The sequence below is a fragment of the Nerophis lumbriciformis genome, linkage group LG22 (genome assembly GCF_033978685.3).
Source record: "Nerophis lumbriciformis linkage group LG22, RoL_Nlum_v2.1, whole genome shotgun sequence".
NCBI classification, from domain to species: Eukaryota; Metazoa; Chordata; class Actinopteri; order Syngnathiformes; family Syngnathidae; genus Nerophis; species Nerophis lumbriciformis.
Genome location: NC_084569.2, coordinates 31,797,548 through 31,814,003, shown reverse-complemented (window position 1 = coordinate 31,814,003; position 16,456 = coordinate 31,797,548). Strand labels below are relative to the sequence as shown.

At 38.2% G+C, this 16,456-nt stretch overlaps 1 protein-coding gene across 2 annotated transcripts in view; it reads right to left on the bottom strand.

Annotated features, from left to right (window-relative positions):
• Positions 1-4,598: 4,598 nt before the first annotated feature.
• dnase1 (deoxyribonuclease I) overlaps positions 4,599-16,456 on the bottom strand; it is a 34,567-nt gene continuing 22,709 nt past the window's right edge. For both annotated transcript variants that reach the window (XM_061973343.2, XM_061973342.2), the window contains exons 7-9: positions 15,223-15,377; positions 14,706-14,799; positions 4,599-4,734 (exon numbers count right to left, since the gene is read on the bottom strand). In XM_061973343.2, coding sequence (XP_061829327.2) covers positions 4,684-4,734; positions 14,706-14,799; positions 15,223-15,377 — 300 coding nt within the window. In that variant the 3' untranslated portion in view covers positions 4,599-4,683. The remainder of the gene's footprint in view (positions 4,735-14,705; positions 14,800-15,222; positions 15,378-16,456) is intronic.

Here is a 16,456-nt window from a genome sequence, read left to right as displayed (position 1 = left end):
CTTTCCTCAAGAATTATTGCATACCTGCCAACAACTACGGTTTTCCCGTAATGCGTACCGTATTTTCCGGACCACAGGGCTCACAATGCTTAGGCGCATTGCCGATGAATGGTCTATTTGTTTTTGTTTTTCATATATTAGGCGCACCGGATTATAAAACTCGTGCAGAACTCTGCTGCTCGTCTGCTAACACAGACCCGCAGACGTGAGCACATCACCCCTATTTTAGCGTCCCTTCACTGGCTCCCTGTGCGTTACCGAATACATTTTAAACTCCTTTTATTTGTTTTTAAATGTCTAAACAACCTCGCGCCAACCTATCTCTCCGACCTCCTTCAGCCTTACTGCCCCACCCGATCCTTAAGATCAGCCGATCAGCTGCTGTTGACGGTCCCTGACACAAGGCTGAAGCTTAGAGGTGACAGAGCTTTCGCCGTTGCTGCTCCCAAGCTCTGGAACGACCTACCCCTGAGTGTTAGACAAGCCTCCTCTCTTCCTGTTTTTAAATCTCTCTTAAAAACATACTTTTATTCCATGGCTTTTAACACTGAGTGATATCCATCCTGCAATGGCGCCCCATAATACACCTGCTGTGATCCTGTTTTTATGTTTTTATGTTTTTATTAATTCTATTTTAATTATTTATTTTTTATCGTGTTCTGTTTGTGTTGTGTTGTGTTTGCTCGGTACTCGTTTTATCTTTTAACCTGCTCATTGTACAGCACTTTGGCTACCCCTGTGGTAAATTTTAAATGTGCTTTATAAATAAAGTTGATTTGATTTGATTTGATAAAACGCATTAAAGGGGTCATATAATTATATATTTTTTTCTAAATGTAAAACACTAACTTGTGGTCTACATAACATGTAATGGTGGTTCTTTGGTCAAAATGTTGCATAGATTATGTTTTACAGACCATCTGCAAGCCGCCTTCTGACAGTCGCTTCAGGATGCTCCGTTTTGAGGGCGGTCGTATTTACGTGTCTCACCTTCGACAGCGTCTTCTTCCCGTCATCTTTGTTGTAGCGGTGTAGCGTGCAAGGACGGGTGTAGAAGAAAAGTCAAAAGATGGAGCTAACTGTTTTAATGACATTCAAAATTTACTTAAATCAATAACAGAGCAGCATCTCCTCATCCAGAAACAACACAGGAAATCTGTCCTGTGAAAAACCGTCCAACCGCAACTCTAATAACTTGAGTTCCTTGGGTGAATAAGGTAAACTCACTACACCGGTATGTTTTAGGGATTTCATGGCGAGTTTACTGACAGATATAAGTTACAACTTCACCCTACTTTATATTAGAAATGGCAACAGCGGAGGATGAATGTTCCATAAGAAGAAGATATAGGGGAAAAAGAAGAAGCTTATCGACTCGTGCATTTTTTCAGGACTTCTACGGATCCCAAATACACATCAGGAGGTACCAGAAGGTAAGAAAAGTTGCTTTTGCATAATAATGCGAAACAAAACGCCAGGTAATATGTCTTACCTTATACACACACCATAATAATGCTCGTATGTTGAAGCACAGTACAATCCTTCAAGCAGTGCGGCTTCATGGCTTACCAAAGTCATACTAAAACATTTTGATAGATTTTTGAGCGCCGTCTGTAATGTTTTATATTTTCAATGGAACATTTCAAATGTTGATGTTTTTTACTTGAGACATATTGCAATCATAGTGCTGTCTACACTTATCTCTTATGTTTGACTGCCACCTACTGGTCACACTTATCATTACACCATGTACCAAATAAAATCGCTTTGAGGTGAGTAAGCTCAACTGAACTTACTGTATTTTTCGGACTATAAGTCGCAGTTTTTTTCATAGTTTGGCCGCGGGTGCGACTTATACTCAGGAGCGACTTATGTGTGAAATTATTAACACATTACCGTAAAATACCAAATAATATTATTTAGCTCATTCACGTAAGAGACTAGACGTATAAGATTTCATGGGATTTAGCGATTAGGAGTGACAGATTGTTTGGTAAACGTATAGCATGTTCTATATGTTATAGTTATTTGAATGACTCTTACCATAATATGTTACGTTAACATACCAGGCACGTTCTCAGTTGGTTATTTATGCCTCATATAACGTACACTTATTCAGCCTGTTGTTCACTATTCTTTATTTATTTTAAATTGCCTTTCAAATGTCTATTCTTGGTGTTGGGTTTTATCAAATACATTTCTCCAAAAAATGCGACTTATACTCCAGTGCGACTTGTATATGTTTTTTTCCTTCTTTATTATGCATTTTCGGCTGGTGCGACTTGTACTCCGAAAAATACGGTATACCTTACATTAGGCGCACAGTCGAGTTTTGAGGGGAAAAAAAGATTTTAAGTGCGCCTTTTAGTCCGGAAAATACTGTACAGTTTTCATTCCAGTTTACGGCTGTAGTGGTAGAAACTACAATTTTCCATTAAACATGATTAACTTAAAATTCAAAGCTATGTGGCTTATCTACATTTCCCAGTAGCTTGGCAGTAGCTTCGCTTTTATTGACTGTTTAGTTAAACATATTTATTATTAATTTAGTTTATTTATTTTAGCACAACATAACTGCTTGGCACTCAGCATCAAGGGTTGGAATTGGGGGTTAAATCACCAAAATGATTCCCGGGCGCGGCCACCGCTGCTGCCCACTGCTCCCCTCACCTCCAGGTGGTGATCAAGTGTGATGGGTCAAATGCAGAGAATAATTTCACCACACCTAGTGTGTGTGTAACAATTATTGGCACTTTAACTTATAATACATATTGTAAGTAAGATTACTAATTCAGTGTTAATATTAGAGTGGTCCTCGGTCCCCTCTGTAGTGGAAAAGTTGGTTCCTAAGGTCAAAAAGGTTAAGAACCCCTGCTATAAACAATGACCCTACAGATAGAAATTAGCCTTTGGCCACAATCTGGCACATTTACATTTTATATGTCCATTAATCAGGAGTTGTAATATACATCTATCAACAAGCTTATTGGTGTGTTAGGCCAAAGTCAAGTTGGACAAAATGCGGTAGTTTATAAATTAATTAATGTTTCTGTGCAGCCCGGTAGCAAATGCGTCACGGACCGGTGGTTGGGGACCACTGCTATAGGACACTGGCAGACAATGTGGGTCCTCCTGTTTGTACGGGTCAGAATTCTCCCTGCAGAGTTTTGCTCTATACTCCTTCAAACGATTACAATAGTCTAAACGCGAGGACACGAAAGCATGAATGATAAGCTCTAAATCGTTCTGTGACGCCATTTCCCCAAGTTTAGAGGTGTTCCTTATTTGATAGAAGCGGTTCCTCGTCAGCTGCTCACAATGCTGCACTAACGACATGTCTTTGTCAAAGAAAACGCCCAAGTCTTTGAGGCTTGGCTTAGTCGACTGGCCGAAGTGTTGTTTCGTACTGAATCATCAGGTGCAATAACCAGTGTTTCTGTTTTATGGCCACTAAACAATGAAGCAAAGAGTTGAGCTTCTGGACTTTGTTACGCCTGACCAGTCTTCCTCTCAGGGAATAAAACACACTGGTCAATCCCAAATTCTTTTGGGTGACATATATGTTGAGTAAGAAGGACCACGGAAACAGAATAGTACTTGGCCAAGTTTTACTAAAGCTTTAGGAGACCAGCCCCTGCATCAGCAAGAAGAGGTCAAAATCCAAACAAAAAGAGTCATCTTATGTTGCAACCCCTCTCGGCCAGAAAGGAGCACAGCTAAGGCTTTAAAAACAGATAACTTGCCAAAACAGCTCTGTGAGGCGACCAACAGGAGCCCTTAAAACAAAACAAAGAGTTTACTAGCGGACATAAGATAAAAGCACGGAGAGCACGAGAAGACAAACTACATAGAAAAATACTAGATGATTTAAACATGACTATGGATTAAAAAAAGATCACTTAACAATATCTCCTTCTCACAATTTCAGAGGGCTTAAAAGAGCCGTAGAGCTGGATGCCATCAGCAAAAACGTGACAATCACTAAACCTTTTGGATGATCTTTCCCAAAGGGTTCAAATACAGCAAACAAACAAAAAACAGAGGACCCAAAACGCAACCTTGAAGGCATTCCACACAACAAAACCGCTGACTCAGACCTTTTTTGGTTAGCTGCAACTCTAAACGCCCAGATAAATAGGAGGAGAACCACTGTAGAACTGACCCAGACGGTCCTACTTGATCCCTTTTACCGGTAGTCTTCTCAGCAGAACCCCATGGTCAATGGTGTCAAAAGCTGAGGACGGATCCAAAAGAACCGGAACAGTGAATTTTTTAGAATCCGCATAATGTCACTAGACGCTTTGAGTAAGAGTGTTTACGGAAACCAGGGACCATGTGCTGCCGGTACCCACACTGGGGCTCCTCGTCATTGAAATGCATTTTAATATGCCAAGAAATATTAATTAGATCTGACAATACAAACGAGAGTAACATCTCATTAATAAGGAGGGGTTTTTTTTATCTCCAGGAAATACAGGGGGCAATAAAAACAAACCAAACAGAAAAACGACCCTTTGGCCACACTTTGGAACCCCTGTCTTTATACGACCACTTAAAAAAACACAGATACTATGGACAAAAATGTTTCTCTCACAAACTTTGGGCTGAGGAAATTTAATTGTCTTGTGGTAATGTTCAGATTACTCAAACTGGAGAGTCGCTGACGGTTCTGGCAGTCGGAGCTCAACCAAGTAGCGTCACCTCCACTGGAAAATGGTCGCTGACAGCCAGAGCCTGACAAAAGACATGAAAAAAAAAATTAAAAAATTCTGTAACAGTATTTTATACCAGTGATTCCCAAACTGAGGGGAAATTAAATATTCAAACACAGTGTTACTGTTCAAACTGTAATGTTACAGTGGCTAAAAATATTAAATATACTTAAATAGAACCTCTGCTTACATATAATAACGTTGTTGCCTTAGGGGAAACTGGGTAACACACGGCACAATGACAAAGCTTAACCTATTTTTACTATAACAATCTACAAGGTTAATACAGTTAGCTTCTTTTTCTTCCTCTCCATTTATCTGCTTTCTTTTGTATTTCAAGTTATCATTACATATATGTATTGTTGCATTTGAAACAATTGTATTGTTGATAATAAGGGTAATTATTATTATTATTCATTATCAATAGTGCTATTTCTATTGGTATTTGTATTGCTCCATTTATTAATAATAATGCTCATTGTCATTTCTGTGTTATTAATATTTATTTCACTAACTGCTTCTTTGCTATCACTTTTACTATCATATTTGTACATATCCTATTTTCTGATGCTGTTTTGTTGTCGTCTCTTTGTCTTATCCCCCTTTTGTCCCGGCAACTTCCCCCTCTGTCTTCCTTTTTTTCTCTTTCTATCCCATCCTGCGCCAAATAATAATATAAATCCATTTAATAAAGTCAAATACAAATAAGGCAACTGAAGAAGTATCCCACACTTCTCTTTTGTAAAGTAGATCTGTACAGCCTATATGGGCATCTACATCAACAATATGATTCGTCTGAGTAGCTGGACAGGGCAAAATCAAAAAACAAAAACAAAACCGCTGCTTTGTATTTGATGAATACTTAGGCCTGCTACGCTATTGTATTGTTGGTCATTATGGTGGTACTTTGAGAGTCAGGTGTTTTCTAAGTTGGTGCTTGGTGAAAAAAGTTGGAGAACCACTGTTTTCACCAACCTATTTCCCAACTAAGGTACATATTTTAGACATTAGATAGATTTTATAAACAAAATGTATGTATCTTATGCCATTTAGTGGAGGATCTGAGCTTGTAATTGTTCTGTCTGTCATTAGGACGGACTTTAATATTCCCACAATGCGGGAACGGTTGTAAATGCAATGCAGGTTCAGAAAAGCCCACAAAAATGAAGGTAAAAAAAAATGAGAGAACCATTTTTACATACAGCTACAAAAGTAAAACACAATGGAAAACGACAAAGACACATTGTGCACATGTAATTAATTAAACATTATTGTTTTTGTATATTATGTGCAGTGTTGGGACTAACGCGTTACTTTGTAACACGTTACTGTAACGCCGTTAGTTTCGGCGGTAACTAGTAATCTAACGCGTTATTTTTTTTTATTCAGTAATTTAGTTACCGTTACTACATGATGCGTTACTGCGTTATTTTTACGTTACTTTTGATGTAGTATCGGCTAGAAACAGAAGCGCTGCGGTGTCGTTCTTCTGAATCTTCCTCTGTCACAAGCCGGAGAGAAGAAAAGAGGCGCGGTCTATGTGTGTGTGTGTGTGTGGGTGTGGGGAGGCACACAAGTGATCCGCGGTTTGATATATGAAACAAACAAAAAAAGTTGTTGGCACGTTCAGTCCACACACAGCGTGGTCATGGCGAGCGGAGTAACGGAGGAGCTTGAACGCCCCGCGCCATTTAATCGGTGTGTTTATAGGTGCAGACTCGGTTGTGCAAAACGAGGGTTTTAAACACATGCTGAACGTGCTTGAACCACGTTACGACATCCCGTCACGCACCCACTTCAGCAATAAGATTGTGCCAGATCTTTATGAGCAGGAGAAGAAAAAAGTTGTGGATGAACTATCCCGAGCATCATCTGTTGCGCTCATGACAGACGGGTGGACGTCCAGCGGAACTATAAGCGCTCACTTCATCACAGCAGACTGGGAGATGAGAAGACACGCCCCCTCTACGAGAGTCACCTTGCGCAGGTACTGACACAAGCAGTGGAGGAATGGAAGATAAAGATATCCCAGTCACACGTGATAATGCCAAAAATCAAATAATTACAGAGAATGAGGCAGGACTGGGACCACAGATAGGTGCTTTGCACATGTAGTGAATTTGGCATCACAGAAGGGAATCTCAGTCAATAGGATGGAGCACCTCTTTGGGAGGATCAGGAAGGTTTCCTACTTCCACCCAAGCACAACAGCTGCTCATGTGCTTAAGACAAAGCAAGAAATGCTAAAGCTGCCTGCTCATACATGATATCCCAACAAGGTGGAACTCCACTTATGATATGTTGGAGCAGCAGGCAGCTATATACTCTGCATTGACCCACAACACCCTGAAGACAAATGTCACCCTGTCTGATGATGATGTGAGAGTGGCAGATGAGGTCCTCCAGGTGCTTAAACCCCTCAAAAGTGTTCCATCTCTACTGAGCACTGAAACTTCACCATCTGTGTCAATGATCCTGCCACTGAAAACAAGTATTCTACAATCCATGGCTCCAAGTGTGGAAGACAGCAGCATCACTCCAGATGTCAGGCTTTATTTCACTACCTATGTTTCAAGGAAGATGATGTTTCTTCTTATGTTGCACTTAAACTTGTTTTTTATTAATGGTCATTGGTCCAAGTTTAAAGAAAGGAGGAATGCCTTTTTATGTTGCACTATTTTTCATTAATTATGTTAAAAGGAAAATAAAAATGCATGTCAAGTTGATCAACAGATTATTATTCTCCAGTGCAATAACAGTACTGAAATGAAGGCAAAAAGGGCATTAATGGGAGCTTTAAAAAAAAAAAAAGTAACTAAATAGTTACTTTTCACAGTAACGCATTACTTTTTGGTGTAAGTAACTGAGTTAGTAACTGAGTTACTTTTGAAATAAAGTAACTAGTAACTGTAACTAGTTACTGGTTTTTAGTAACTAACCCAACACTGATAATGTGCCATTAAACGTCGCTCGCATACAGTAGATCAGGGGTGTCACACTGGTTTTCATTGAGGGCCACATCACAGCTATGGCTGCCATCAGAGGGCCGCTTGAAATAGTGAACAATATCCACATTTGCTATGTATTTGATTATTGTATATACACTGTCAAAAAGAAGTAGATTTTACAGTAAAAAAAACTGGCAACTGATTCTCCAGACTTTTACTATAAAATATACAGCTTTTTATTAAAACATTTTTAAACATTTCGGTCAATAGAAAAACAGTACCGCCGTTTTTTTAATTTGTATTCTGGTAACTGAGCTGCCAGTTTTTTGTTTTTGTTTTTTTTTTACCATGAAATGTACAGTTGTTGTTTTTACAACATATTTCTGTAAATGCAAAACCAGTACAACTGTTGTTTTTTTTTTTTAATCTAGCAACTGAGGCGGCAGTTTTTTTTTACCATGAAACATATGCTACTGTTTTTAAATTACAGTAATACAAAAAAAAATGTCAGCTCAGTCGACAAAATATTACCTTAAAAAAAACTGGTAGTTTTTAGAAAAAAATTACAGTAACATGTTGTAAAAACCACCGTAAATGTTACCGTGGAATCTATTGTCATTTTTACAGTGTACAGTTCAATGGCTAACTTGCTTTGAAATCATAAGTCAAGCAGATATTTAAGTACCGTATTTTTCCGACTATAAGTCGCTCCGGAGTATAAGTCGCACAGGCCGAAAATGCATAATGAAGGAAAAAAACATAGATAAGTCGCACTGGAGTATAAGTCGCATTTTTGGGGGAAATGTATTTGATAAAACCCAACACCAAGAATACATTTGAAAGGCAATTTAAAATAAATAAAGAATTGTGAACAACAGGCTGAATAAGTGTATGTTATATGAGGCATAAATAACCAACTGAGAACGTGCCTGGTATGTTAACGTAACATATTATGGTAAGAGTCATTCAAATAACTATAACATATAGAACATGCTATACGTTTACCAAACAATCTGTCACTCCTAATCGCTAAATCCCATGAAATCTTACACGTCTAGTCTCTTACGTGAATGAGCTAAATAATATTATTTGATATTTTACGGTAATGTGTTAATAATTTTACACATAACTTGCTCCTGAGTATAAGTCGCACCCCCGGCCAAACTATGAAAAAAAACTGCGACTTATAGTCCGAAAAATACGGTAATTGTTTTAAGTTTAACAAAAAAAACTTTGGAAAGTATATTAGATTTGTTGCCATATTGGATACAATTAAAGTTTATAAAGGTAGGCAATTTCCTGCAGTACATATTTTTTCCGTCAAAATGGAAAAAAACTAATACATTTAGTAAGAAAAGATGAGGTATTTTATTAACGCATATTATTTCCAAACTTTCGCGGGCCATATAAAATGAAGGGTCGGACCAGATCTGGCCCCTGAGCCTTGACTTTGACAACTGTGCAGTAGATGAACAAAATAATGTACTTAGCAGGGGATTTCTTGCGACACTCTTGATCTTTCACAGCACCGCTTCTACACGACAATATTCTGTATACAAATACTCGTATTGTTCCTTGCAGATCACTGAAAGCATGATGTGTCACTGAATCGACTTAAACCACCAGATGTGGCCCGCCACTTTGTTTTATTTTGGCCCTCGAAAGCCTGCAAATAATATGTATCAATAAGGTACTGTAACTTTTCTTACTAAATGTATTATTTCTTCAAAAAAATATGTACTCCATGTAATCGCAAATGATGTTGACTTAAATATTGTCTAATTATGAAAAAAGATATTATCAAACATTCAAAGCATTTTTAAATAGAAATAAATACTAATGATTTCAAAGCAAGTTATCCATCACATTGTGCAATGTAAAAGTAGCAATAGATAATTCAAGGTAAAATTGTGAAATTTACTGGGGTTTTTACAGCATTTTTCTCTAAATGAAAACACTACTTTTTTTTTACTGTAATAAACTGTGGTGTCGTTTTGGCATTTACAGTAAGACACCGAAAATAATACAATTGTTGATTTGCGGTAAAAAAAAAAAAAACAACAAACAAATTGGCAGCTCAGGTGCCAAAATGTTACTGTAAAATAGCAGTTTTTTTATTTACAGTAAAAAAAATGTTTTTAATTTTACAGTAAAATTCTGGCAACTGAGCTGCCTTTTTTATACCATAAAAACAGCAGTATTGTTTTTCCATTAACAGTAATATACACTATATTTTGAGGTGAAATTATTGCAATTTACCAGATTTTTTTACATTTTACTTTTTAAATAAAATCTACTAATAAAATGCATAACAAATTGTGTAATAATAGTATTCAGTGTTAGACGCGTTCCTCTGGGGCCAAACATAACTGCAATGTGGCCCTCAGTGAAAAGGACTTTGACACCTCTGACTTAAACCATACGCAACATTCAGGCATGTGAAAGGTCCAGGGAAACGCAGAAATCCCCATTTTTAAACAATCATCTTCGCGTCAAAATATCACTTACGCGTTTAAAAAAAATAAAAATTATGAAATATTTTTTTGAAAATACGATCCGAACAAAATTTATTGAACGCTCACTTCAGCAGCAGGTACTGTTGCGTCTGACCAGTCTTCCCTCTCAGGGAATTAAAGTCACTGGTCAATCCCACGTCCTTTCAGATGACATACAGGTAAAAGCCAGTAAATTAGAATATTTTGAAAAACTTGATTTATTTCAGTAATTGCATTCAAAAGGTGTAACTTGTACATTATATTTATTCATTGCACACAGACTGATGCATTCAAATGTTTATTTCATTTAATTTTGATGATTTGAAGTGGCAACAAATGAAAATCCAAAATTCCATGTGTCACAAAATTAGAATATTGTGTAAGGCTAATACAAAAAAGGGATTTTTAGAAATGTTGGCCAACTGAAAAGTATGAAAATGAAAAATATGAGCATGTACAATACTCAATACTTGGTTGGAGCTCCTTTTGCCTCAATTACTGCGTTAATGCGGCGTAGCATGGAGTCGATGAGTTTCTGGCACTGCTCAGGTGTTATGAGAGCCCAGGTTGCTCTGATAGTGGCCTTCAACTCTTCTGCGTTTTTGGGTCTGGCATTCTGCATCTTCCTTTTCACAATACCCCACAGATTTTCTATGGGGCTAAGGTCATGGGAGTTGGCGGGCCAATTTAGAACAGAAATACCATGGTCATGCTTCCTGCTGCTGACCTGCTCTATGGAGATGGAGATTTCAAGTTCCAACAGGACTTGGCGCCTGCACACAGCGCAAAATCTACCCCTGCCTGGTTTACGGACCATGGTATTTCTGTTCTAAATTGGCCCGCCAACTCCCCTGACCTTAGCCCCATAGAAAATCTGTGGGGTATTGTGAAAAGGAAGATGCAGAATGCCAGACCCAAAAACGCAGAAGAGTTGAAGGCCACTATCAGAGCAACCTGGGCTCTCATAACACCTGAGCAGTGCCAGAAACTCATCGACTCCATGCCACGCCGCATTAACGCAGTAATTGAGGCAAAAGGAGCTCCAACCAAGTATTGAGTATTGTACATGCTCATATTTTTCATTTTCATACTTTTCAGTTGGCCAACATTTCTAAAAATCCCTTTTTTGTATTAGCCTTAAGTAATATTCTAATTTTGTGACACACGGAATTTTGGATTTTCATTTGTTGCCACTTCAAATCAAATCAAATCAAATCAACTTTATTTATAGAGCACATTTAAAATTTACCACAGCATCAAAATTAAATGAAATAAACATTTGAATGCATCAGTCTGTGTGCAATGAATAAATATAATGTACAAGTTACACCTTTTGAATGCAATTACTGAAATAAATCAAGTTTTTCAAAATATTCTAATTTACTGGCTTTTACCTGTATATGCAGAGTAAGAAGGACCATCAAGACAGAATAAGAATATTATCAAATTTTACTAAAGCTTTAGGAGACCAGTCCACACAAATGCGGTCATACCGGCATCTCGAAATGGTCTAACATTCAAACGGGAAGAGACAACTTCTTGAATACGAAAACAGCCCCCACCCTGTCCAGAAAGGTATACAGCCTCATTGTTCTAATACAGATAAGATAAAAAAGGGAGTACTCCAACTCCCACATTCCAACTATCAAGACACTACACAGACATCTGCAGACAAAGAGAGACAAGTATACAGAGTATAAATGGAAAAATACTAGATGATTTAAACATGACTATTGTTAAAGAAAGAACTCTTAAACATATATGCATTCTCCACAGTACTCACTGTTCCTCTTGCCTAAACACTGCACTGAGTTCCAGGACGGGGAGACGATCAGGAGTACCAAAACAAGCTAGCTAGTTAGCTAACTATCTAGCTAGCTTACTTGTTGTCTGCCCCTGTTCCCTCTCCAAGTTAATCATGATTACAATCCCAACACTGTTAGTTCCGAACGAGTTGTAGTTCTTGAGCAGTGACTCTCAAACTGTGGTATGCGTACGTCAACGATTCACTTAATTAAATATTTATATTACTGTTCAAACTGTGGCCAAAAATATTCAATACATTTATTAAATAAAACCCCTGCCTTGTTTTTTAATTAGTATTTATGCCTACTACGCTACTGTATTTTAATGTTGTTTTTTCTGAGGTGCTACTTGGTGGAAAAAAGATTGAGAACTACTGATGTAGAGTATTTATTAGTAGCCAGCGAGAAGGTGTGTTTTTGACGTGACGGTTCGTAAACAGAGGTCACAACACAGGAAGTATATTACCTGAGGGGGCGTGGCTACAGGATAGAGTTGACAAATGGGAAACGTTTTTCTGAGTTCTTAGCATGCATGTTATAGAATGTTACCTTACATTTCAATGGTAATAATTAGAGATGTCGATACAAGCTTTAAAATGTAATATCGGAAATTATCGGTATCGTTTTTTTTTGTGTTGTTTTTTTTTTTAATTAAATCAACATAAAAAACACAAGATACACTTACAATTAGTGCACCAACCCAAAAAACCTCCCTCCCCCAAAAGGGTTGTTTCTTTCTGTTATTAATATTCTGGTTCCTGCATTATATATCAATACAGTCTGCAAGGGATACAGTCCGTAAGCACACATGATTGTGCGTGCTGCTGGTCCACTAATAGTACTAACCTTTAACAGTTAATTTTACTCATTTTCATTAATTACTAGTTTCTATGTACGGTAACTGTTTTTATATTGTTTTACTTTATTTTTTATTCAAGAAAATGTTTTTCATTTATTTATCTTATTTTATTTTATTATTATTTTTAAAAAAGGACCTTATCAACTCTTATAGATACATTGTTATCTTTGAGCCCTAATCATAAAAAATGTATCTCCGTGTTATATACCTCCTTAAGTTCAGTTGCTCCAAACTCTCTATCAGTTATAAGAGCCTCGTGGGAGAGCGATCTTAATACCAACATATCCGATCAACACTGGAACTCTGCCCTGAAACTGGTTCACTCCTCCTCAATATGTGCCCGTCATAGTCTCATCCAATGAAAAGTAATCCATAAAATTCACTACACTAATTCAAAACTATCCAAAATCAACCCCACTGTTAGCAATACCTGCAATAGATGCAAACAATCTCCGGCTGATCACGTCCATATGTTCTGGTCCTGCTCTAAACTATGTTCCTTTTGGGAGGACATTTTTGACACAATTGGAAAATCATACGGTCGAAACTTTCCTCCCAACCCATTATCAGCCATTTTTGGCGTATGCCCCGATAACATGTGCCCGGTACCACTAAAACGCGCTGTTGCTTTTACGACCTTGCTGGCCAGGTGATTGATCTTGTTTAATTGGAAGCTGGCTCGCCCCGCATCACACGGCCGTTGGATTAGAGAGGTTCTCTACAATCTAAAACTGGAAAAACTTAGGTTTTCGCTAAAAGGCTCGGCTCAAGCATTTGAAAGCTCATGGAGTCCTTTTTTGCTGTATGTCAACTCTCTTGACCTATGCCCAGACGCAGATGAGGAATAATCTCCCTTTTATTTATTAGTATTATTTTATTCTTTTTGTATTTTATTATATATCATTATTATTATTATTATTAATTTTTTATGGAAGAATGGCCGTGCGCGACCCGAGGGTCCCTGGTTCAATCCCCACCGAGTACCAACCTCGTCATGTCCGTTGTGTCCTGAGCAAGACACTTCACCCTTGCTCCTGATGGGTGCTGGTTAGCGCCTTGCATGGCAGCTCCCTCCATCAGTGTGTGAATGTGTGTGTGAATGGGTAAATGTGGAAGTAGTGTCAAAGCGCTTTGAGTACCTTGAAGGTAGAAAAGCGCTATACAAGTACAACCCATTTATCATTTATCATTTATTTTATTATTATTATTATATATTTAAAAAAAAAAAAAAAATTCTCCCTCTCTCTCCTTTTCAGCCCGTCTGTCTGTCTCTGGCCTCGTGTGTGTGTGTGTGTGTGTGTGTGTGCGTGTGTGCGTGTGTGTGTGTGTGCGTGTGTGTGTGTGTGTGTGTGTGTGTGTGTGTGTGTGTGTGTGTGTGTGTGTGTGTGTGTGTGTGTGTGTGTGTGTGTGTGAGAATGTGTCTGTCTTTGTCGTCTTACTTGTTATATAATTGTGCCATTTGTCCCTCGTTGGTGGGACCTGAGTGGGGTGGGAGGGTGGGTGGGTGGTTTGGGTTTTAAGGGAAAGGGTGTGAATAATTTACTGACTTTAAAATTGTACAGTTTCGACTTGCACTTTTTTCTGTCTATTTGAAAATGCCAATAAAAAAAGTTGTAAAAAAAAAAAAAAAGGACCTTATCTTCACCATACCTAGTTGTCCAAATTAAGCATAATAATGTGTTAATTCCACGACTGTGTATATCGGTATCGGTTGATATCGGTATCGGTAATTTAGCGTTGGACAATATTGGATATCGGCAAAAAAGCCATTATCGGACATCCCTAGTAATAATGATCCATCCCTGAATGTTTAGTGTTAGAAAAAAACATAGTTTGTTTTTGGTTCCTTTATGTCAACTGTAATGCAGACTACACAACACTTTTACCATACTGAGGTCGAGTTTCAAGTCCACCATGTAGTTGTACACGTCCGCACTGCGGTGCACCACTCCCTTCATCATGTCCTCAGTTACCACTATCCTAAAGACACACACAAAGAGGTTAGGTCTGCACACACAAGTTGGATCTTCATCCAACTTTTCAACATTGAGGGAATTTGTGTTAAATGTTAATGTTTGTAAAGTGTTTCTGTATTCAGGCCAAAGCTTTTGTTAAATGTAAAAAAAAAATTATACCTGTAAGGAATTGTAATGAGTTTAATTCCACTTCCTGTAATTCCAATTCCACATCCTGTGGGGCGGTGCCAATTCAATTAAAATTGGAATTACTCAAATTAATTAAATTGGAATTTTGCGCACACCTGTTTAAAATGAGTAACTGTGCGGGGCAACGGTTTGAAATAGGTCATTAAAAATAAGCACTTTTTATGGATGCGTCCATTATTCATTGGGGACTTGGAACGTACCGTATCAGACTGATACCAAGACCACACCTGATATCTACCTGTCGTATGCGCAGTCGGTGTGAGACACGGTGGTGTCCGCCTCGTTAGGGATCAGCCAATGGTAGCTCTTGTCCGTGAAGAGGCGTATGTGCCTCCACTCTGACACTGTGACGTAGCTGCAGTCGGTGTTGAAGTCTCCCAGAAGGATGATATCCTAAAAGAAGTCATTTTAAAGAAAATGATATACAAACCCCGTTTCCATATGAGTTGGGAAATTGTGTTAGATGTAAATATAAACGGAATACAATGATTTGCAAATCATTTTCAACCCATATTCAGTTGAATATGCTACAAAGACAACATATTTGATGTTAAAACTGATCAACATTTTTTTTTTTGCAAATAATTATTAACTTTAGAATTTGATGCCAGCAACACGTGACAAAGAAGTTGGGAAAGGTGGCAATAAATACTGAAAAAGTTGAGGAATGCTCATCAAACATTTGGAACATCCCACGGGTGTGCAGGCTAATTGGGAACAGGTGGGTGCCATGATTGGGTATAAAAACAGCTTCCCAAAAAATGCTCAGTCTTTCACAAGAAAGGATGGGGCGAGGTACACCCCTTTGTCCACAACTGCGTGAGCAAATAGTCAAACAGTTTAAGAAGAACGTTTCTCAAAGTGCAATTGCAAGAAATTTAGGGATTTCAACATCTACGGTCCATAATATCATCAAAAAGTTCAGAGAATCTGGAGAAATCACTCCATGTAAGCGGCTTGGCCGGAAACCAACATTGAATGACCGTGACCTTCGATCCCTCAGATGGCACTGTATCAAAAACGGACATCAATCTCTAAAGGATATCACCACATGGGCTCAGAAACACTTCAGAAAACCACTGTCACTAAATACAGTTCGTCGCTACATCTGTAAGTGCAAGTTAAAGCTCTACTATGCAAAGCGAAAGCCATTTATCAACAACATCCAGAAAGGCTGCCGGCTTCTCTGGGCCTGAGATCATCTTAGATGGACTCATGCAAAATGGAAAAGTGTTCTATGGTCTGACGAGTCCACATTTCAAATTGTCTTTGGAAATATTCAACATCGTGTCATCCGGACCAAAGGGGAAGCGAACCATCCAGACTGTTATCGACGCAAAGTTCAAAAGCCAGCAGCTGAGATGGTATGGGGTGCATTAGTGCCCAAAGACATGGGTAATTTACACATCTGTGAAGGCACCATTAATGCTGAAAGGTACATACAGGTTTTGGAACAAACATATGCTGCCATC